Genomic DNA, 22,945 nt, shown 5'->3' on the forward strand with positions numbered 1-22,945 from the left:
AAACAGTACTGGCTATGGCTTTGCACAAACCTCAGGAATGGACCAGCACTTTGCTAAGTTGTGTTGGAAGCATCCTGGAAAGGAAATGTGCTCCTGAAAGATATTATTTTTTTTCAATGAATCCCTCCTGTAGCTTTGTTGCATCTGTCTCTGCTCTGTGGAGAAGCAAATACACAACCCTCCACATGCCCAGCCCTTACAGGATGGTGTTTCTCCTCATTGTACTTCCTCCCAGGGTGCAGTGTTGCCTGAGCTGCTTTTCACGTGTGCATCACGAGGAGTTTGCTCCAAGGTTTTCTACTTGCCTTTAGATTCCTGAGTCTCAGCTCAGTGGCTATGATGGGGCCAGATGATTTCTGCCCACTCCATTTATAATCTTGGGGAAAAACATTTGACGCAACTCTGTGGCATGTTTTAAAGCACATGGGATTCCCATTTGCTTCTCTATGAGCCAAGTTCACATCTGCTTAGCTTCCAGGGCCAGCTAGACTTGGATGCAACCAGTTCAGAGTTAAGCTCCCCTAGCTCTGAAGGCTCTGAAAACTCCTGTCTGCACAAGACGCTCAAGTCTTGCTTTCCGTCTGGTGCAGGCTGTGCGTTAGCAGGGCTGAACAGTGACATCTTGTTGCTGAACACTTTGAAATTGTATATATGAGTATGTTAAAAGACATAAATATTTTCCAGAAAATGCAATGTTAAGGCTTTATTTCTATCTTTATATTTCCAAATTATTCTTCATCGGTTTATATCCGATTAAAAAAAACAATCAGTGATTCATTGATAAGTCACCAATGTTACCAAAAGTACACAATCCATAATTACTGTATTACAACACCATTATTTATTTTCAGACAACGTTAGTAAAGAGCACCTCAGTTTATGTGATAGCATATTCTATCCAAACAGTTATTCATTTATAACACTTGCCACTGGAAATCCTACCTGCAGTTAGCATTTCGTAAAATGTAAAAGAGAAGAAAACTATTAACCAATATATTCTTATCTTGATTCACTAGGATGTAGACAAATGTATGCTTATAAAAGCTGTATTTACAAATCCGCAAACGTAATCACAAAAATAAGTCTTTTTATGTATATTAAAAAACCATCAAGCCTCTGGTTATTGTCCTGGGAGTCTGGGAGAAGGCTGAAGAGATGTACTCTCATTTTATTGCAGTAAGCAATACACCCAGGCTGACTTCTTGGAATTGGGAGTGATGATATTACACTCCTAAATTGCTACAGAAGATAATTCCTTTAAAATCAGACATTTTTATTTGATATTAAAACATACAAAGCCCAAAGAGTGGAACTACTTATAACTCAGTGGAAGCAAGACTTCCAGTTGGAGAGGCCACCTGGATTTTCTAGACCAGGGAGGCAGAAGGTCATCTCTAAATATCACTCCCCCTGCTTGTTTTAATGCTTATTTTAGGTGGAAGAATTCACTCGCTGTAAATGCTTAGCTCTCATCAGTGGGTGCAGAATGTAGCCTGGATGACTAGAGACCACCCGAGCACCTAGGGCTTGATGAAATGAACTCACCTGAACTGGACAGCTATTGGGAACTTCACAGCAATTGAGATGCTCAGGACAAGACAGTCGTACATGCTCAGATTCCTTGTAAAAACAAGGCTGATTTTCCAACACTTGCTGATGTCTGGAGATGAAGATGTGAGTAGCACTTCTGGAAATCACACCTGTTAGCTTTAGATGCATAGTCCGTGCTTGTAAACATAGACTAAAAAACCATGGATTTTCTTGTATTTGCTTGCAATACGTCAAGAACAGTCTGAACTCAATGCATTGATTAGACACTGTCTAAAAAAAACAGGAAAAGAGATTATCCAGTTGTAGAGAGACCGCGAAAAGACGGTTTTTCTCCTGTGATAGATGTGGTTGCTGAATTCAAAGGAATGAATTGTGTCTTCTCCTCAAAGTAAGATAAATACAGACTATCCCATAAGAAATGTGAATAGAGCACCAGTAGGTAAAATTTTCTTTTCTTCATGGTGATATAAAGCATATATGCTACAAGGAGTTTATGAAAATACTGAGATCAAATCCAGAACCCAGATTATCTTTCAACCTGAGAGTCTTCATGCTGGAGCACAGTCGGGGACAGCAGAGATCCCTCATCCCTGCTTACACGTGGCCTAGTTTTGATGCTGGAATTGTGCGTAGAAACATTTTTCTTCATATTTTGGTAAACCTGGAATTGGGAAGAGGAAATAAAAGATATCTTCTGTTACTCTTTATTCTACTTGGTATAATCTGCTTTTCTCCCTGTGAAGCAGGCACTTGTAAGGTACAGCCCACCTCCTCTTGAGGGAGAATCACACTCATATCCACTCACTGACTCCAAAGGGAATCCAGACAACTGCCTAAATGAGATAGATCTTATCCAGCCAAAAAGAGCTGGGTTGAGGAAGGGCACTGGACCACAAAGGAGGATTTTTTTGTCTAGGTACAGTACTTTGAATTCTCTCATCAGTTCGCCTCTACATTCGGCAGCTTCTGCCAGGATAACAGCTTGCAGAGAGGCTCAAGGCTGCAAAGGCAAGAATCATTCTTAGCTCCCCACATCCCAAAAGGTTCGCGAGGACACTGTCCTGGGAAATAGTGTCTAGCCCAGAGTGGATACCCAGGTAGGAATCGGTAGTTTTGAAAGGAGTTGCTTATCCTCCCTGAGGAAGAGATCACAGTCCAGTAAGGATGGAAAATGACTTCCTCAGGTCCTGTTTATGATTTTGACCTTTGAGAATGATGTACGGCCCTACGTCTGTAAGGACTTGGCAGCACACACCTATTGTGGTCCCCTGTGAGATCCCTGGAAGGTGGCCTGGGCTCAGCTCCCCTCCCATGGCAGTTAATCAGCATCACCAAAGCCAACTGCACTGACTCCTGCACAAGGGAATCACGTTCCCGTAGCACAGGCTGAGAGATTTCAGCCTTCCAGAGTCCCAGTGGAGGCAGTGCGAGGAAAGAAATCCTCATCAGGAAGGTCAGGATTCCTTCTGATGGCAAAAAAATGTTCCCCAAACTCTTACATTGATCCCTGGGGAATAGCTCCATGACACAATGGCACACTTGAATAGAAACCAGAAGACTATTTCTCAGCTACAAAAAGAAATCCAAAACCCCCATTTTTCTTCTTTCTATGTTTACTTACTGCTCCTTCTGCCTCAGCCAGCTGACAGGCAAGAGAGGAAACCAGCCAAGAAAAAGAGGGTCTTTTTCTGGAGTCAAGGGCCCAACAGGACTGCATCACGCGATAGCTGCAAGAGCAAAGAGGTGACACAGAAAACATGTTGGCTGTCTGAGTCGCTGTAAGTGACCACATGGAAGTGCAAAATTTAGGTGGGAATCACTGGGCACCAGAATGATTATATAGGAAGAGTCCAGATTCAGCATGTTGCATCAGAGGTAACGATACAGAAATATGAGGAAAAGGGTGAAATGAAGAATATGGCTTTGCTGGAGCCCTTAGCAAAATCCTCTTCATAGGATTTGGGCCAGGATTTCACCCTTGCTGGCACATACTGGCATGCTAACCTTGTTTTCCAGCTGCCATAAAGAAAATGGTTGGAAGACAATTCCTGTCTGATTCTGGGGCTGAACCTGCTCCTTGTGGACTCTGTGCTCTTGAGGACAATTTTCCCAGTGAGTCTTTTTGTGGAATTTGACATCACAAAAATCTTTCTGAAGTTTGAACACCACCTTAGAGATTTTACAGTTTCATCAGTGACCAGTGCAGTGCCTAGCTGCTAAAATCCCTTGCAAACTTACCAGGTCAATATATTCCTTGGTATTTATAAGCCCCACAGCAATCTTTCTTGGGTGAATCTGTCAGATTCACCTGTACCATCAATGCCATCACAGTCTCTACAATGAGAGGATGAGAATGGTACGGCGCCATAGCAAGGCACTGAGTTCTTAGGTCATCTATGAAATTGTCTGCCAGAAGAGCTCAGACAACCTAAAGTCATTACCTTTCCTCCATGCTCCAGGTCTCATAGCTCCCCACCTGTCATGATCATTTCTGCTTTAGGACAAAACCTGCATGATCAAGCAGCCTGTTTCAGAGTTAGAGGAAGATCTCACCTTTTGCAACCTTTCTTTTTTCTTTTTTTTTTTTTTTTTTGAGCAAGGTACAGAGTACAATATCTAAAACATCATACAAACAGTGACCTAGTAAATAGAAATTCCCATACTGTGCATGACTCAGGAAATACACTTACACATCTTTTGTAGCATAATACGGTCGGTCCATTTTAAATCCACTTTGTATTAATTTGTAGAAGTTTGTGTCAACCTGAATACCAGGGTAGGGATTTACACCTGTGGAAAATATTGGAGAATACATGTTAATTCAGAAGCTGCCAAAACCAAGCAGTGCTCTGTTGTTGCATTACAGAACATACCCAGAGAAAATATTTCCCATAGTAATATTCCATAAGACCAGACGTCACTCTTTATTGTGTATGTCCTCTCAAATAAGCTTTCAGGAGCCATCCATTTAACTGGTAAACGAGCCTATACAGACAGGGGAAAAGGAGACCAAGTCATGCTGTGACACAGGCTTTCTACATGACTCACTGTAGTTCTCACTGCTTGAGTTAGGGTCAATTCATGTTTGTGATGTGAAAAGCTGGGCCTCTCTTAGCAGCCCCTTGAAATTTCTCTTATAGAGAGAAATAGGAACCTCTAAAGGAGCCAATTAATCTCATCCGTTTTAGATGACTATTTAAGGAGGAGATGAGCTCAGCCTTAGAAGAGCCTTCTTCCCTCCTCTGACTTCCAGAGCGAGTAGCTCAGATGGAGGTGTCCACCCTGTGCTTCTTCAGATAGCCGGGGGATCTGGTGTACCCCACACATACGTTATTGCCCCTGTTATTGTCCATAACAGTAAACAATTCCCAGCACTTCCGGCAATGGATTTCAGTGTGCGCTGTAGAATGTATCATCTCATTTACAGTGCTATCACTAGGTTGATTTGGTTAATTATAAGGGCAGGAAAAAGTGAGATTTATGCACTGTACAGATCTCTATAAAGCTAGTGATGAATTTGAAAACGCAAAGCTGCACTTTCTTGGTTGCTTATAATTCTTACAGTGGTATGAAACATAGAGAGCATTCAGGAACTTACATTGCCCCTGACGATGTAGTTGGAGTCATTCACTACATCTCTGGCAAGGCCAAAGTCACATATTTTCACCACTTTTCCATGGGTCACTAGTATATTCCGGGCAGCGAGGTCTCTGTGAATGCACTTAGAAGGAAAGGATGGGTTAACGCTCTGCAGCATTTGGGATCAGAAGGAGTTGATTCCCTTGTCTCACACAGAGCTCTCTGAATTGGTGCCTCCTTCCACTCAAACAGTTTGGAGAATGAGCAAACTGGGCAGTCCCTGGGTGCTCGTGGCAAAGGGACAGGGACAGAGCAGGCAGAAGTGTGCAGCCACTTCTTACTCAGGGTCATGCCTAACACTGCAATCCAGTCTTTGCTGTAAAGCCGGGGAAGGAGGTATAGTTCAAGCCTGCCACTGTGTGGCTCTGTTCATCTGTCTGCCTTTGGTAAATCGACCTATTTTTACTGTCTTTTCTACTGAAACGATTTGCTATCCTTTACCATACCGATTTGGACTCAAGAAACTCCATTCCTTTGGCAACTTGATAAGAGAAACAAAGAAGGTCTTCAAAAGTGAGGACATTAAAATCCTCTTCTTCATCCATCTGTCTGCTTGCACACATAATTTTATCTGTAAAAAAGAACCAAAAGTACAAGTTTTCCATGGGCTTCCTCACTCTATGATTAATTCTACTGACTGCTGTAAGGATTTTCATGTGCTCCTACCAAGAAAAAGACATCTTTTGCTTCCTTTGCTCAGACACAAAATAAAGAGTATATTAAGTATACTCATACTATGCATAGCATGACCAGGAACATAAACCTGAGGTCTTAAATGTTGTTGAATCCTTCTCCAGCAAAATTTCTGCCAGAGAAACAGAAAGGGGTTTCCCGTGTCACTGAGTCTAGTCTAGTTGCATCAATAATAGAAATAAATACAATAATAACAGTTAGAATTACTAGAGATAACAGCAATTAAGTTCTTACCTTCCTCAGAATGCAGAACAATCCCATTTGATCCAGATGCCACATTCGTGTTCTGACTTTGTGCGATTTCAAATTCATCCTCTCTGCATCGAGTTGTATTCACACCGTACTTCAGGTGAGTTCCCTTCCTGGAGTGGGTGACACATTTTCAAAGGTTACTCACTACACGTGAACTGTTTTGCAGTGGAAAAACACGATCAGTTATTGCTATTAAAAATCTGGGCACAGACATGTGTCTTTTCAAAACTGGAAAGAGAAACAAGAGATTGGTTGTCTTTTGCAGTCCAGTGCAAAGAACATCATAAGGAAAATCAAATCTCTGTTCCTCTCAAGGCATTGTTTATTAAAGTATGTGAAGGTACCTTTTCAAGAATTCAATAATTTCACCAGTGTACAGCGCAGCTGAGAATGCAGCTTAAAAAGAGACAGTATCTTTATAAAGTATTAAACTGTTGCTGAATGCCTTACCTGGAATTTTGGTCCAAATGGATATTGTGGTAAAAGCTGAAGTTGTGCTGTTTAAAAATATCCGTCAGTGTCCAGTGAAACTTTTCTCTCTTGCTCCTTAAGTAGTTCAGAAGGTCACCATAGCAACAGTATTCAAATATCAAGTAGATTGGTCCTGAAATAGTTGGAAATGTAAATGCCTTCTGCTATCTATAGCGCTCTCCCCATTAAAGCCCTAATGATGCCTCATCTTCTCCCGGGACTGATCTGTATTAAGCATCCCTTCCCAGGTACATAACCTGTACTGATGGGCACGTAATGTCTATTGACTCTAATTACTGACTGTAATATCCCTTCGGAAAATCTGTGTAGATGATTTTTCCCTGTAGTGCATCTCCTGGGGTGGACTGCAAATCCCTATGAAGGCACAAACATCCTTCCCCATACCATGGCACTGGGGAGGACAGTACAGGCTATAAAGATGCAACATATTGTCTGAACCATACGTGGTTCAAGCAAAAGATGACTGCTGCTAATGATTTTGATGGTGTGAATTGATGGCCTTTGACCTATACCCCTTCATTTATCTGTACTACTTTTGTGATCTAGAAATATCCTTTTTTTGTTTTTTCCATGAATGCCACCTGAACCCAAATGTGCTTTGCTGAGAGGATCTGTAGGAGGGAAAGACCTTGCAAGGGGATGTGTCTGAGTGGAGCACTGGTGAGGCCACTTTTTCAAGAGAGGAAAAATACCTCCAATTCCCAACCAGGCAGGCTCAGAGGAAAGCCACAACAAGCCAGCAGGAGCAGAGCAAATGGCCCAGGGAGAGCTCGGAGTGATCACACGTCAGCCCTGCAAAGTCTTACACTGGCATCATCACTTCTGGCTCCCAAAGACCAAATACGAATTTGTGGATGTTTCTGCCAGAGGCCCCCTGTCAAGCAAGGTGGGTCAGACCGCCAAAAGCCCGTAAAGTCTCTCAGAGGATGGATGTGAAGTCTTGAGAGCCATGTAAATGCTTCTGAACGCGGGACTTGGGTAAGGCTGGAACTATCCCTGCCCTACCCTGCCAGACTGAGCAGGTCTCCGTGCGGCTCTCCTGCCTGCACCATCACTTGCTGAGTTTTCCAGAAGGCAGCGGCAGCCTGTATAGTTTCAAATCAGCTAAAGCCACCAACAGCAATCTATTTCTCTGCTTTCCTCTTGCGCCTCAAATGTCTTTGTATGACAGTATTGCTGCTGATGCAAACTGGGGAAACAAGAGTTAACTGTTATCTTTGGTCTTTCTGACGGCATAAATCTCATTGGCAGAAAATCTGTCAAGTTTTTCATGCTATGGGCAAACACTGGGTAAACCCTGCCCTTTTCCGGAGGTGATCTGTTCTTCAGCCTCTCTCCATCCGCTTCTGTTCTCTGCTGGACTGGCTGGAGAGGGAGTTCTTGGGACAGGAACATCCACATATGTTGCCTCAACGATATCACAAGTCACACAATAATTAATTGGTGATAGTACCTTGTCACTTTCATCTTAGCCCATCTTTCCTCAGTTCTTTCTATCTTCAGTTTATTTTTACATTCAGTCCTGTAAAAAGTTCTCTTTTTTCGTTGTTCACTTCTATCCTCTTCTTTCTTTGTGTGTCCCCCCCACCCCTGCTCTTTTTTTAGTTTCTTTTATTTCCTGTCTAGCCTTTAGCCATCCTTGCCTTTCTTTCTACAACCTCACTGTTTGGTGAGCCACATGATTAAAATAAAGTAAAATAAAGAAAAATAAAATAAAATAAAATTTCTTACATGAACAGAATCACGTGGATACAAAGTACCTTACACCAGATAAGCTTTTCCTTTTCGCTTAATAAACTGGCTAGTATCAGTGCCATCACCACTGTAACAGGAAAAGCTCTTCTATAGAAGGGCTATTGTGTCACTTCATGCAAGTTTGATTAGAAGGGACCCATTTCGGTACACATGCATGGCCTTAACTTTGATTTCATTTCACCTTCATCTTATTTTGGGCTGGCGCAGAGCAGCAAAATTGGTTGGGCAAAGAAAGGATTGAGGGTGAAGAGGGGAACAGCAGCCTGAGGAACAGGTGATTAATTATGGCTTGGATGTTTTTAATACTGCTTTCAGTAATCAGTTTTTGATAATTCTTTTCTGTTCAGGAGTCCCTGCTAGTCTGAACATTTTAATGGAAACCTTTCCACAAGTTACCTGACACAGTACAAGCTCCTAGTAGGTTCACGATATTTTCATGGCTCCCAATGTGAGTCATCATTTTCAGCTCAGACATTAGAGCATCTTTTTCTGAAGCATCAGGTTTTTCTGTAAAAGTAACACAGACTTGGAAATCTCCAGCAAAGAATTAAAAATGTAAATGATTGTCATGCTTTGTCACATAGAAGTCTTAATTTCAAATTAATTGGACTGACAGTACCTTTGGGAACATCCTAAAATTTTTTGTACAGTATAAAAGGATTTATCTAAAGGTGGAAAATAAATGTGTGTGTGAGAGTGTATCATTTGAATGCTTGGGAAAGCAGTTATAAAACATTAATATTTGTCATTCTTAGGTCGGCAAAGAATGACAGCAGCATATTAAAGTGTTTCACAAGCACAGAAAAAATGGCACTCAACCTTGTTGGAGAAAAATTGTAAGAGAAAAAAACGTCTCAAGAGCCATATGGCACACAAAGAGTTATGATCCAATAGCCAAGAAGCCCACTCTGTGTTTCAATAATAGCTTTAAGCTTGTTTTTCAGCAAGCATTTGGTCCTCACAATCTCAGTGAGCTGGGGACATGAACAAAAATGATCAAGATGAACTTCCACAAAGACAACCGCAAAGGAGTGGACCAAGGGAGCGTAAAGCTGATGCACACGTGCGGGTGGGGGATGAAGAGCTGGACGGCAGAGCTGGCAGGGGGGGACTGTGTGGGCACGCAGGTGAGCAGGGTGCTGGTCCTGTTGCCAATGTGAAGCTCATTCCGTTATGTACCTGCAGGGTTGTGGTGCTTGGGAGCCCATGAGGCAGCTCTTCTCCTCTGCTTACTGCTGGGAAGGCTCACTTCTGGACACCGCTGGACACAGGGGCCAAGACAGTTTGGAGAGAGGCCAGAACGAAGCAGCAAGGAGGATCAGAGGTTTAAGAAGCCTGACCCATAAGTGGGGATGGAAAGAAATTGCTTGGTGTCACCCAGAAGACTACAGGAAGATGTGCTGGAAGTTTTGCAAACAAGCTAGCTCAGTGGCAGGAGCTGAAGGGAGTGCAACAGCTAGACAGCACTACAAGGAAAAGGGATTTCACTCCAAAGTCCACTGAGTCACCAATGTGACCAGCAGGCTAATCTGCATTATGAATTTGCATTTGTCCTTTTTAGAGCGAAGCAGCTCCACCCTTCCCCACACAACAGAGATTTGTGGTGCGTAGGACAAAAAGCCACATGCTGCAGGCAGAAGAGATTTCAGCAATACCTTTCCAAACTGAAACAGGATTTTGAAAACAATTTGAAGGGATTTTGAAACCAGCATTTGTGAGGTGTAACTGCTACAAGTCTCTATATAAAGGGATTTCCAACACAGCTTCTACTTTGGAGACGCTAGAATACATCACTGCTTGCGAAAGGCACCCAGAGTTTACCGTACCTTTTAGCATTTTGACTGCGACCTGGACTGAATCTCCTGCATTGCTAATTCCATAAGCTGTTGCATTCACCACTTTCCCAAAAGCCCCAGAACCGAGGACCTGTCCTACGAGAGACAATACGCCAATATTATTTGCAGCTGCTACACCACTCCTACTACCCCAGCATTGTGGGTTGGTCTGTGGACTGCTCACCAAATTCCAGGTTTTCCCTGGGAAATTCCCATTTGAGATCATATTCAATTTCTCGGAAGTCGATGTAGATGTACTCATTATCCGATGGGCCTATCATCTGAATCATTTGCAACTGGCTTTCATATCTAAATTGCTTTGGAAGACAAAAAAAACGTGGAATAAGTCTTAGAGAAGAAGAAACAGCCTGGTAGGAACAAAAGAAGTAGAGGCAGATATTTATGTTTGTTTTTACCTTTTTGTATTTATGAAAAATGAATACAAACAAAAAAGCGACGATTAGGAGGAAAAATCCAAGACAGACATAGAATGCAGCATTGTCCGGGGGGGAAGAAACAGCTCCTGCAACTTTAAGAGATACATATTACTACCACTGAATCGGAGCTCGTGTGTACAGCTAAAGGTGCAAGGAGAACCCACAGCGGCTTGGTCAGTTCTGCCAGTTCGAAGGCCTCTCACACCTGAGCCTCCTCTGCGTGGGGAATGAGATGGACCCTGGAGCAAAGCAAGGAGCTGGGCAGGAGGATTTAAGTGCTAGGTAATTCTGACATCTGTTTTCATTCCAAAAAAATCACAGAATCACAGAATGGTCGGGGTTGGAAGGGACCTCTGGAGATCATCTAGTCCAACCCCCCTGCCAGAGCAGGGTCACCCAGAGCAGGTTGCACAGGAACGCGTCCAGGTGGGTTTTGAATGTCTCCAGAGACGGAGACTCCACCACCTCTCTGGGCAGCCTGTTCCAGTGCTCTGCCACCCTCAGGGTAAAGAAGTTCCTCCTCATGTTTAGGTGGAACTTCCTATGATGGAGTTTGTGCCCGCTACCTCTTGTCCTGTCACTGGGCACCACTGAAAAGAGCCTGGCCCCATCACTAATTAATAAATCTAAGTGCATGGAGTTGTTGGTATGATCCATGGATTGTACATATTGAACATAAGCAGGAATAAACAATTCCTCTTCTCATCATGTCGCCCTTCTCTCCCTGTGCCTTCCCCGAAGGAATGTACGTCAGATACTGAACTACCAGTTATCAATGGATGGACTGTACATAACCTGATCGAAGCATGGCTTCGCTGCTCAGCCAGGAACTCTCTTAATGAGTCAAGACCATACCATAAGGCGCTGGTGGGTGTTACGTGAAGCCTGCCCTCATATTCTGGCAGTTTCTAAGAACATAAACGTTATGCTTGCTTTCCATTGTAATTTCAACATAAATGCTCAAACTCTTATCATTGGTCACAGCTTCTGCCAGCTGTAGCCAAAAGCAGCAAACGGCTTGTTCATCCATCCAGAGGAAATCTCTGTATTGCAAATATCTGGGTGCTTCAAAACACTCCTCAGGTGCCACAGCATGGTCCCTGTAACTGAAATATTTTGCCCCATGGAATGTATATGGTGTTACAAGTATAAAGTGCATGGGCAAATAATCATATTAACTTTCTCGTTCAACAAGGACAGAATCCCTCATACCCTCAACAAGAAGAGAGACTGCACAGCAGCTCCCAGACCAGGGCTTAGCCTTCTGCCACCTGCCTACAGCAGTTTAAGAAGGTCTCTCCCCTGGTACTTGCTCCTGTTTCCCAGACAGGGACTGTCCCTTGAGTGGGTCTGCTGGCTCAGTCATGCTCTTGCTCGGACATGCAATGACCTCCATGGGGTGAGAAGAGCTCCCATGGGCTTTTCTGGCAGCACCACAGAGACCTCCAGGAGAGGAACAGGAGCCAACACCTACCACCAGCTACCAAAGGGGCTTCAGCTCTTCCCAAAGCTGATGTCTTGAGGTTTCAGGTAGGGATTACTAAGATGAAATAAAAAAGCAGACCACAGCATTGCCATGGCTCCATCCTGCACTCCCTATTTGCGTGAAATTTCTGCTCATTTTAACGAGGGAAGCCCCTGCTTTGGGACCAGAGAAGAGTGGCGCGTCATTTCCCACGCTGTATACACACAGAGCTTGTGTTTTACCTGCAATGCCATTGCATGGTCAGTCATTTAGCCAGATAAAAAATACTGTAAGTTCTACTGCACCAGCTTTAATTGAGAAAACCTGTGCTAAAGCACTGGCTTATGGTACCTGACAGGTTAATGAAACTCTTTTCGCAGGCTGAACCAACGGAATTGTTTGCACAGCACTCAACAGAGAAGGTTGTTGCTGTCTCCTTTACATCTAAAGTACTGCTTGAAATCCATGACCCCAGGGATCTCCTCTCTGGCAAGAAGCTGTGAATCCCCTCAGTGATTTCTTCTGTACAGCTGAAAAAGCAAGCAGACCAGTTTTGATTTTTGGCTCACAGTAGCATTTTCCAAGGGAGGAGGTGGTATATTTCAAAACATATCTTACCTCTGTGTTGGAAGGGTGGGATGAAGGGGAGATGGGCTTGTTTTTTATTTGTCAGTGTTAGAGTGAGGCTTCAGAGCAGTTGCAAGTCTCATTTTTTGGTGATGGATGTGGCAGGTCCAGCAGAGGTAAGGAACTGGGCTCCTTACCTCCTACACTGGGCTCCTTACTTCCTACACTGGGCTCACTCTCCACCACTGTCCTGGCAGGGCATCTGCATCCCCTGACCTCTGGGACCTCCACCAATTTCACAGCTGACACAATCTCCCCTACTACGTTTATTCCCACTGGCTTCACCTTTACTTCAAACACTCAAACCACTGAGCAGCTCCAAATGAGCCGCTACTAAAACAATAAATACAAAATGAACCCAGAGTAAAAGTTCTAACTCACATACCCTGAAGGTGTGTGATTTCAACCACGAGGTTTCTCTCACTCAAGGTGGAGAGCATCCACCCTGTATTAATGATGTGTTTAAGACCTGATATGTAGAAAGAGGGAACATTATACTTGGGTGAAAGGAAGTCCACACAGACATAATTTTGACTTTTAGCTTTTCTATCATTCATCAACTTAGTGCCTAATTTACTGTCCACATAAATAAATGAGGAGGTAAGTAAATAAATAAAATTTATTCAGCTCTAACTGTGTGGCTTCTACATGTGGAAGTTCCCAAGAAAAGAAACGTCACAGCATTGTCTTTCCAGAAAGATGTTTTAAGGAGTATTTTAAACTCACTAGCTGGGTGTTTTCTTTCCTCTGGCATTCCTGCACGTATAGATTGATGTTAGGAAGCCTTTTCAGAGGTATGGATGAGAAAACGGTCTAGATATTTTTTTTATATGTAGCTAAAATACTTGGAGCTTTGTCCACAATCTTCCAAAAGATAATTTGACCCAGTACTCTTCTGCAGTGTGGGATTATTATTTTCTTGGCACATCTAAAATAAAAACTGCAGAGTTCATAAAACAGCTTAAAGCTGTTTCAGCATCTCTTGAAATTTTAGGGCCTGACTCATTGTCCTAAATAAATAGAGGAAATGGAAACACTCTTACTAACTTTACTGGAAACACTCTCACTGACTTTACTGGCTTTGGCTATGGGTCACCATAACAGCTGTATTAACCAAAGCTTAACCAATTAATGAAGCCCTTATTAACCAATGCATTCCCTGAATGCCCGCTAAGTTTGACAGGTCAAGAGAAAAACTTAGACTGGACTTTGTAACTACTGAACTGTTGATGTAAAGCCGGTGGGGTTCATTTCAGTGTAAAGAGCCTGAGAAACAGATATTTATAGACTTCATTTGATGCAAAAAAAAAAATTTGAAAACTTTGCCTAGGTTTGGTGATCTGTTTCCCCTGGAGTGGGCTACCACGTCCCCTTGTACAAATGGTCGAGGGTGCATTTTACTCTTAGTTTCTTACAGGCCCACCTTCATTTAATCAAGGACAGCTCAGATATGGTCTTTGCAATTAATCAAAAAGAGGGAAAGTGATTTACTTGGATGAGTTCAGTTCGGGACAGTTCCTCCAAACCCAGGATGAGGCAGGGTAACTGTCAGCGACGCACAAGATCTGCTTGAACAACAACCGCATCGTTATTTCAGGCTTTCCTGCGACAAGATAACACAAGACAATTTCTGTCACCACCTCCGTGACCAAAACCTTTATGTTTATGTGGCAATGCTACATCTGCCGAGACCAAGATTTGCTTCTGTGTTTTCAAAATAGCCCACCCGCATGCCACTGCAGGAGCTGGGTGCAGTCCTCAGTCCTCCTCCTTCCTCCAGCCCCATGCCTCGGTTCTGTGGGGTGGCAACACGGGCAAGGCAGGGGAGTAGCCACTTCTCTCTACGGGCACAGCCAAACCAAAGCAGTGTCAAGAGCTGAAATTAGAAGTCTTGACTTCCGCTTTTCTGTCTTGGAGCAAGCAGCTGGCCCTAGGACTCCCCCGACACCTCAGTTATGGGTGTCCAGCTTGTACAAAATGCGCGTAGAGAACTCCTGTATAAATAATATGTAATAAGTAATGATCCCTAACCTAGAGCAAGGGTAAGATGCTGCAGTCATGTGGCAGAACTGAGATAACTGAGCACCAGGCAAGACTCTGTGTGTGTGTGAGAACTGTGGGCAATTAACGCACAGTCCTGCCTGGTGCTCGGAGGCAATGAAGCCCCGACATATGTGACACACACCAAAGGGTCTTCATACAAACTACAGTAACTCACAAATGCTATTAGGAAAAAAATGACATAAACACGCCATAGAAAACTAACACCTAATGAGGATAAGTGTTTCCTGTCACTGTGTACCTCATGTGGTCTCTACAGCAGTCGCATATATTCCGGCTCTGTAGAGTCAGAATATGGTCACTGTATTCCACAGAGCTCCTAGGCTTTGTGGTTTTCTTAAGAAGTATTAATCTTCTCAGTATATGACTAATTTATCATATTCTGTCCTCTGTGTTTACAGCAGACTAAAAGGAAGAAAAAAAAATTAATAACTTCCTCCTCCTTCCTCTGTTCTCCATCCCCGACCCACACAAGACACATGACCCACAAGCAGCCGGCAACTTTCTCCGACCCAGTGCCTGGATTTCAGTAGTGTGGCGCCATGTAAAGAGAATCACATTTTTGCCTTGTGCTCCTCCATTTTAAACAATAAATCTATGTAAATGAAAAGGGGAATACCAAGGGAAAGGCAACATATTAGGCCAATTTATATCAGTGGCAAAAAGCCAGACTTTGCCAAATCTTCACAGGGATTGTTTTTTCACTTACTTCTTACGTACAGAGTGAATTTTTTTGTTATGACCGTATCTTCATTTTCAGCATAAAATACGTATATTCCAGACTGGTGCTGATGGTTGCAGAACTTTGATGAAATGCTGTGGACCAAAGAAAAGACAGGAAAAGGACAAAAGACCGACTTGAAAAAGGTTATAAATGTAGCCAAGGCTCATATCTACATCTGAAACAATTCAACACCTTCTAATGAGGAACCCAGACTACATTATTTTCCATTAGAGAATATGAACCCCAGAATGTAACTAGCTTGATTAGAGGGTATTTTTTTTCCTGCAGTATGGATTTCCTTCTGCAATTTTCCTCATAGTTCCTGGAGTGCATCTGGGCTGTCAGGCTGTGATCTTGTTACCGGTCCATTGCAAGACAAGGCAGGTAACACATCCTGGCACAGATGCTATGACCTGCAAAGGATCAAACTCTCTACACTCCAAAGGATTTTTCTGGGACTTTCTAACTAACAATTTTATGATTCTATATGATAAACAGTATTAGGAAATAACACTGACAGCTGGGATCATATGAGATAAACCTCGCCAAATGGAAAGATCTGACAGAAACTCAGAAATGAGATCATCGTCAGAAGTTCATTATCAATGAGACAAAGGACCAACCATCAAGATATTTCTGCAGGAGGAAGGCCAGCCTTCTGCTAACCCCTATGGCGATGGCAGCAAACCAAGACCCAAACCAGGCAGGAAATGGCTTGTGACAATGGGAATGGTGAGGGAGGGCTCTAACAAGTCCCTGGGCAGAAGCCAACAACGGAGAACTGCAAAGACACAAAGATTCCTGCATGACTGCCCTGTTGAATCACTGGTTTATGGGACATGGGATGAGGCAGGGAGAAAGTAATGTATCATCTTGCAGAGATGGCATCCTATTTCTGTCCTTTTCACCAGGTTATTGTTGTCAGGACGATTGTCATTTAAATAGCAGCTATTGCAACTCACCAATGTTAGAAGAGCACTTAAGAGAATCCCTTCTTATGTTTAGTTGCTGGCATTTTGGGGGCAGATGACTTAGCATACTGCTCAAGGAAAACTGGGTGGGAAGCCCCCAACTCAACTTTAGAGGTAAAGGCAAGCAGGCATATCAGAGAGTTTGAAGCAAACAGAAAATCGACAGCATATACCAGTAATTTGCAAAGTAAGAGAAAGTAGTAATGAGCTTGGAACAAGAAATCTAGATAACTAAAATCAGGGTGTTTCTCATTAAGCAAGACACATGCAAATGAAATAAGACACCAAGTATCATCTTGCAATTCTAAAGCAAGAAAACTCATGTTGAAACCACCGGCAATTTTGCCTTTTGACTAAAGCAACACCTCCATATAGTTATTGACTTTCGAATGTCTTAATCTGAAATGGCCTTAAAGATGTCCCTGAACTCAGGGACTTTTTAAAAGCAGATCCCTTTTAAGCTGCCTCAAAATGGATACTGAAGGCAGGAGAAACCACAAATCATCTGTTGCTTTTGAAATCCTAGGACTGAAGGATTACATTCTAATGAAATACTGAGAAAATAATTAAAAAAGAGTGCCTTTGATACCTGAAAATATAAGGGGATGTGAGATAAATATTATAAATTTAACAGAGGTCATTCTGTGTATGAAAACTCATTTGCTCTTCGGAGGGCAGTGAAAATCAACAGTGTGCTAAAAGAGAGAGACAGCAAAAGCAAATGGAAAATGGAAATTCTGAAGGAATCTCTGAAAACACGTAAGGGCACTTACAGGAGAAATGAATCCTTGGGACTTGAAATTAAAATCTAAAGAATGAGACAGAGTTAATTAATAAAATTTAATATGAACTATAATCAGGAGGAACAATTTGATAAGGAAATGGCAGAAATAAAAAAATACAGAAACAGGAAATGAAAAAGGATATGAAAGGAATAAAGTAGAAGTGTTGGGATATGGGATTACACAGAAGTCAACTAAAATATGCGAAGTTAGACTCACAATACGTTCAGGTATGTGATGACCTTTTCTGTTTTGTTTCGAGAAACCTTCTGCTTTAAAACCACATTGAAATCTGCAGTGCTACAGCTCGTAGGCAGAATCTCCTGGCCTCCCTAGCCCTTGCTGCTTCTGGGGACTTCAAACCAAATGAAATATCTTTTTCTTCAGGTGAGACTTGTCTATCCAATGCTAGTATTCAACCAAAACTAGATAGCTGTGGGGGATGTTTGTACAAAAGAATGTACTTGTCAGATGAAATAATCACCGAATTCATAGAATCATAGGGTTGGAAGGGACCTCTGGAGATCATCTAGTCCAACCCCCCTGCCAGAGCAGGGTCACCCAGAGCAGGTTGCACAGGAACGCGTCCAGGCGGGTTTTGAATGTCTCCAGAGACGGAGACTCCACCACCTCTCTGGGCAGCCTGTGCCAGCGCTCTGCCACCCTCAGGGTAAAGACGTTCCTTCTCATGTTTAAGTGGAACTTCCTATGCTCAAGTTTGTGCCCATTACCTCTTGTCCTGTCCCTGGGCACCACTGAAAAGAGCCTGGCTCCATCCTCCTGATGCCCACCCTTTAAGTATTTATAAGTGTTGATAAGATTCCCCCTCAGCCGTCTTTTTTCCAGACTGAAGAGACCCAAATCCCTCAGTCTTTCTTCATAAGAGAGGTGTTCCAGTCCCCTAATCATCTTGGTAGTCCTTTGCTGCACCCTTTCCAGCAGTTCCCTGTCCTTCTTGAACCGGGGAGCCCAGAACTGGACACAGTACTCCAGGTGCGGCCTCACCAAGGCAGAGTAGAGGGGGAGGATGACCTCCCTCCACCTGCTGGCCACACTCTTCTTGACGCACCCCAGGATGCCATTGGCCTTTTTGGCCACAAGGGCACATTGCTGGCTCATGGTCATCCTGTAATTCATATAATTCATGTATTTTTCCATGAAATAAATAGAATGATAAGTAAATGCAAAGTATAACTACCTAAAATGAATTTTTAAAAAAATAATAATTATTTAATCAACAGCATAGTCATATGAATGGTTATCTGTTTGAAGAAGCCTCCAGGTCAAGCTCCAGCGATGCTTGGGGCGGTGGGGCAGCCGTGGCCATGGCCACGGCCACGGCCGGTGCAGGGCTGGCTGCGGCTGAGCCAGCCCAGGATTTCAACTTTCCCCAATCCGGCAGGTGGTGATCAGCACTCAGCAACCACAACTTCTGGCTGCAAAGGCTATCTGAAGTGACTCATAAATCCCAGGCCACCAGCGGCTGCACCTAACCAATTAATGAGAGCTACCTAAACTATTCCAGGAGTTCTCAAAATTGTTATTGTTGGCACAGTCCATAACACCTTCTTCTTATCTGGATTGAATTTATACCAGCTGTCAATCATCCAAGCAAAACTGACTCCTACTCTTACAAGCAGTAAGAAGTGGTCCATACCAGCTGCAAAGCAAATCAGCTCGGCGTTATCAGTTGGAGGGAGGTACTATAGGACAAGGATGAGCAAATGCTCATGGGTGTCTCCTGGGACCTCATTTCCAAAATCAGTCTTGACCACAAAGAACAGATCTGCCTAGCCCATGTCAGGCATTGCAGATGAGTCACCAACACCCACCCAAGGCTGTCAACGTTTGCTGACAGCCCTCGCTTTATCAGCAGGGTCAGAATTCCTGTGGCCATTGCCAGGAGATGACAATTTACTAATCTGAACTGAGCTGTCTCTAAACCTCATGAAGGTCTGACTCCAGTACACCATCTGATGCAGATGAAAAGGCCAGTCTGTTGCAAGGATGACTTGACACGCTAGTGGATAAAATCGAGGGTACCAAAATACTGAGGAAAGAAATAATAAGTGTAATCAAGGCTGTGACACAGTTTTATGCAGATGCTGAGAGAGGTTTTAAGAATATGAGAAGAAATCAGTGCAACCACACTAACTCCTGCCTAGGTCCTGCTTGGTTTTAAAACTTTAAAAGAGCCCCTTGGCTTTATTTTCATTGAGGTGAATAAGAGCTGTTACCTTGAAAGCCATGGGACTACTCTGAAAGAAACTCTGAAGGAAATTAGATAATGTTATCAAGAAATTAGAAAGCCTAGGGAATGGAGAAAACATTAGCCTTAAACAGGACTCATGCCAGAACTTCATTGTAGGAAATAACAGAAAAGGTAGATAACTAACAGATTTATTCAAAACATGTTTTGCAGCAGCGGAAGAATACATGACCTGGGTAATGAGCAGAACGGTATGTTTCTGTGGCACAGGCAGAGCCGAACAGATCTATCGGCAGCCTGGGAAACTAGGGGGCCCTGGACTTGATTTGAGCAGTTTGAAAGATACTGGGAACATCATCAAGAACAGGATGACAAAAGGGGAACGCGTAGAACTTGTGATCCAGTATGAAAACTGCAACAGATCTGTAACAGAAATTATGTCAGAGAGAAAGGGAATGGCAAAATGCACGTAAACTTAAGGGTTGCTAGATGAATAACATACCAAAGGGTTTATTATAATGTGGAGAATAAAGTGATTCTGTAAGTTATCTACACTAACTGCTGTTAAAAGCCAAAATAATGTTTGAGTGCCTTTTGTTAACACGGCTTCATCATGTGACCCATCCACATTTTAAAAGCACGAAGAGGGCACAAAACATGGACAGTACGCAGTCCGAATGAGATATAAAGAAGAAACATTATTATATCAAATTATTCCAAAATACTTAAGTACCTGCGTCCATCCACACTGCAACTTTGTTTACATGGAAATGTTTTTTTGGAAAATAGCCACATGCATCTCACTGGTGGATATGCTGTAAAGTTAACTTCAAAGCAAAACTCTTCCTCACCAATTTCAAAATCTTCTTTAGAGTTGGTTATATTTATAAATCCTTTTTCTGGAGGAAAAAAAAAAAGATATTCTATTACAAAGGTTGGATTGCTTAATGAAGGAATCTTGACTTAAGTATGTTTTTCATTTGCATTATCAGAAGCAAAAAAAAGCACCATGTTACATCACAAAAGGCATCCTGTTAATCAAAATAAGATAATGCTCCAAAATAGCATTGAAATGATGTCACTGTGTTCAGCTGCAGACAAATGAGCTGCTGAAGTTGCACATTTGGCCAGAGCCCTTCCAAAATGGCCTGACATTTCTCCCCCATCTGCCCTACAGAGACACAGGGCCAACAATGCCATTATTTATTTGGTTCGGTTTAGGTGTGTGTTCCAGGTGTTAACAGTTGCATCTGCTGGCTTTCCTGTAGCAGGGAACAAAACCAGGTGGCACCACCAGAATAATCAGATGCTGATAGTAGCTGTTTCTCCTTTCCTGAAATGAGCTGAAGACTTTGCAAATGAGTCTTGTAGCTGCTCCCTTATTTCTCCATCTAAATTATTTGATGCAAGACAACAGCAACATGAAAAAGTGTTTTGAAGATGTGCATGAACCATGAGCTGCTGGTACTTGCCCTGATAGGGTGGGATTAGTTTCACCTGATGGAGCTGTCTGAAGTTCAGTGATCCATCTAAGCTACTTGTTTGGACCTCTGATAAACTCTATGGAATCATACAGGCATGTCCAGATGTATCCCATCCTAAAATAGAAGACAACAAAGATGCACTGGGCTGCTTCTGGGAATACCTGTTTCTTGACACTGACTGCTGAAGGAACCAAAGTCATTGCTGGGGCTAAATGTCTCATGAAGTGAAATGAATCCCAGCCAAGGAGACTGAACAGCAGACACCTGTGGGGGGAGACTCTCCTAAAGGCATCAGTGGGGCTAGAATCAGCTCTGTAAAAATCACCACAGAATCATGTACATTGGAAGAGATGTCTGGAGATATCTAGTCCAGCTCCTGCTCAGAGAAGATCCAACTAGATGAGGTTGCTTAGAGTCACATCCAGTTGAATTTGTGTATTTCTGAGGAAGCAGACTCTACAACATCTGTGAAACTTGTGCCAGTGTTTAATCAGACATATGGTAAAAAACTGCACTGTAGAAATATTGCTGGACTGTGTTTTTCCTTTTGAGTGTTTTTCTTCTGGTTGTAACCCTATCTTCTGCTTGGCATGTTCTATCTCTGTCTAGCTTACTTGTTTGAAAAATACTATCTGGAAACTCCCATATAAACCACAAAAATTTCAGTATTTTAAAACAAGAAGCAATTCCTTTCATGACTGTTCTCCTACTTTTTTTTATATTAAAGGCTTATTGGTTTTATGAATTGGACCTTCAATTTTTGAATGATCTTTTGGACCTCATCCTTCCAGGCAGAAGGTCACCTCTGCGTGTACTGCTAATAATGCAATCCATCAAGAGTATAGGCTTTCTTCAGAGTGTATACAAGGACCTTGGAGCAGGGTATGCTATTTCTCTGGAAAACAACTCAGAAAAAGTGTCTTTCTTGAAGGAGAAAGAAAATAGCACATTATTGCTTGACTCATCATTTTTTGGCAGGCTTAAGTGTATTTCTGCCAGAGAAACAGTGGTTATTTGGTAATGACAGGGAGGTGAGAAGAAATTCTTGAAACTGTAATCAAAGCTCTCAAGTCTCTGTATTTATCGCTTTTGTTTATTTGTTGCTTTAAACCTAACGTGTTGTAAAATAGCATCAAGACTGTTAAAAATTCTTTATTCCACGCTGGTAGAAATTGAGCATAAGAACTGCAGAAACAAAGAGCCTTGCAGCTGCAGTTGTTGGCACCATTTAAAGCAGTTGTGCTTTAAAGTGGCCCAACAACCCTGCCTGACCTGCCCAGCTACACAAGATGGGATAAGTTTGTGAAGTGTCAATTAGCAAAGAGCAAACCAGAGCTGTCTGGCTGCAGGGCGTTATTAGAGATTAGAAGACCACCCCTCAATGTAGTTATGCTAGCCAGGGTCCCCAGGCAATGCAGCATGTGCCAACCACAGCAGTTTTCTCTTGTTTAAGTTACATTATGACCATTGCCAGTGTAGCTATGGGTGCTGACTGAAGCACAGGGATGGTTTAAAGGTAGGACACTAATTATTTCAGACTGCTACCCTATGACATGGACAGCTGACTGAAATCTGTATCTATGTCACTGCTGAATCTGAACCTGGGGTGCTAGCACAAATTCACACCAACAAGGGTTGTCATTAAGATGTTAGGCTAAAGACTGGCATGGATCAGAAGCACAGGATGTCCCTGTATAACCTTGGAGAGAGAAGCACAGCTGTCAGCTCAGTATGACAATATCCCCCCACTTTAATCCACCATGTAAATAAACAAACAAATTTTTTTTCATCAGCAAAGCCCATGAGCCCTCATAAGTTTTGTTGGCATAATTGGTATTAAGGAGGGTACAGAAAATCATTATAGTTTGGCGTACCACAGTCAGAAATACAGCCTTCCAGGGACAGTGACCCAAATATCACCTGTTAATGTGACACATACACACACCTGATGATAGCTTATGGATCCAC

General features: G+C 42.7%; 1 protein-coding gene across 2 annotated transcripts in view; it reads right to left on the reverse strand.

Moving 5' to 3' along the window:
- Positions 1-818: 818 nt before the first annotated feature.
- FLT3 (fms related receptor tyrosine kinase 3) overlaps positions 819-22,945 on the reverse strand; it is a 43,291-nt gene continuing 21,164 nt past the window's right edge. The window contains exons 9-24 of one of the 2 annotated variants that reach the window (XM_063340206.1): positions 20,227-20,392; positions 15,517-15,623; positions 14,238-14,349; positions 12,471-12,649; positions 10,634-10,740; positions 10,402-10,534; positions 10,209-10,313; positions 8,779-8,889; positions 6,586-6,739; positions 6,118-6,245; positions 5,637-5,761; positions 5,150-5,272; positions 4,425-4,536; positions 4,242-4,341; positions 3,173-3,278; positions 819-2,212 (exon numbers count right to left, since the gene is read on the reverse strand). In XM_063340206.1, coding sequence (XP_063196276.1) covers positions 2,078-2,212; positions 3,173-3,278; positions 4,242-4,341; positions 4,425-4,536; positions 5,150-5,272; positions 5,637-5,761; positions 6,118-6,245; positions 6,586-6,739; positions 8,779-8,889; positions 10,209-10,313; positions 10,402-10,534; positions 10,634-10,740; positions 12,471-12,649; positions 14,238-14,349; positions 15,517-15,623; positions 20,227-20,392 — 2,003 coding nt within the window. In that variant the 3' untranslated portion in view covers positions 819-2,077. Of the gene's footprint in view, positions 2,213-3,172; positions 3,279-4,241; positions 4,342-4,424; positions 4,537-5,149; positions 5,273-5,636; positions 5,762-6,117; positions 6,246-6,585; positions 6,740-8,778; positions 8,890-10,208; positions 10,314-10,401; positions 10,535-10,633; positions 10,747-12,470; positions 12,650-14,237; positions 14,350-15,516; positions 15,624-20,226; positions 20,393-22,945 lie in introns of both variants that reach the window. The other variant, XM_063340117.1, reaches the window with a different exon arrangement.

The sequence above is a fragment of the Chroicocephalus ridibundus genome, chromosome 1 (genome assembly GCF_963924245.1).
Source record: "Chroicocephalus ridibundus chromosome 1, bChrRid1.1, whole genome shotgun sequence".
NCBI classification, from domain to species: domain Eukaryota; kingdom Metazoa; phylum Chordata; class Aves; order Charadriiformes; family Laridae; genus Chroicocephalus; species Chroicocephalus ridibundus.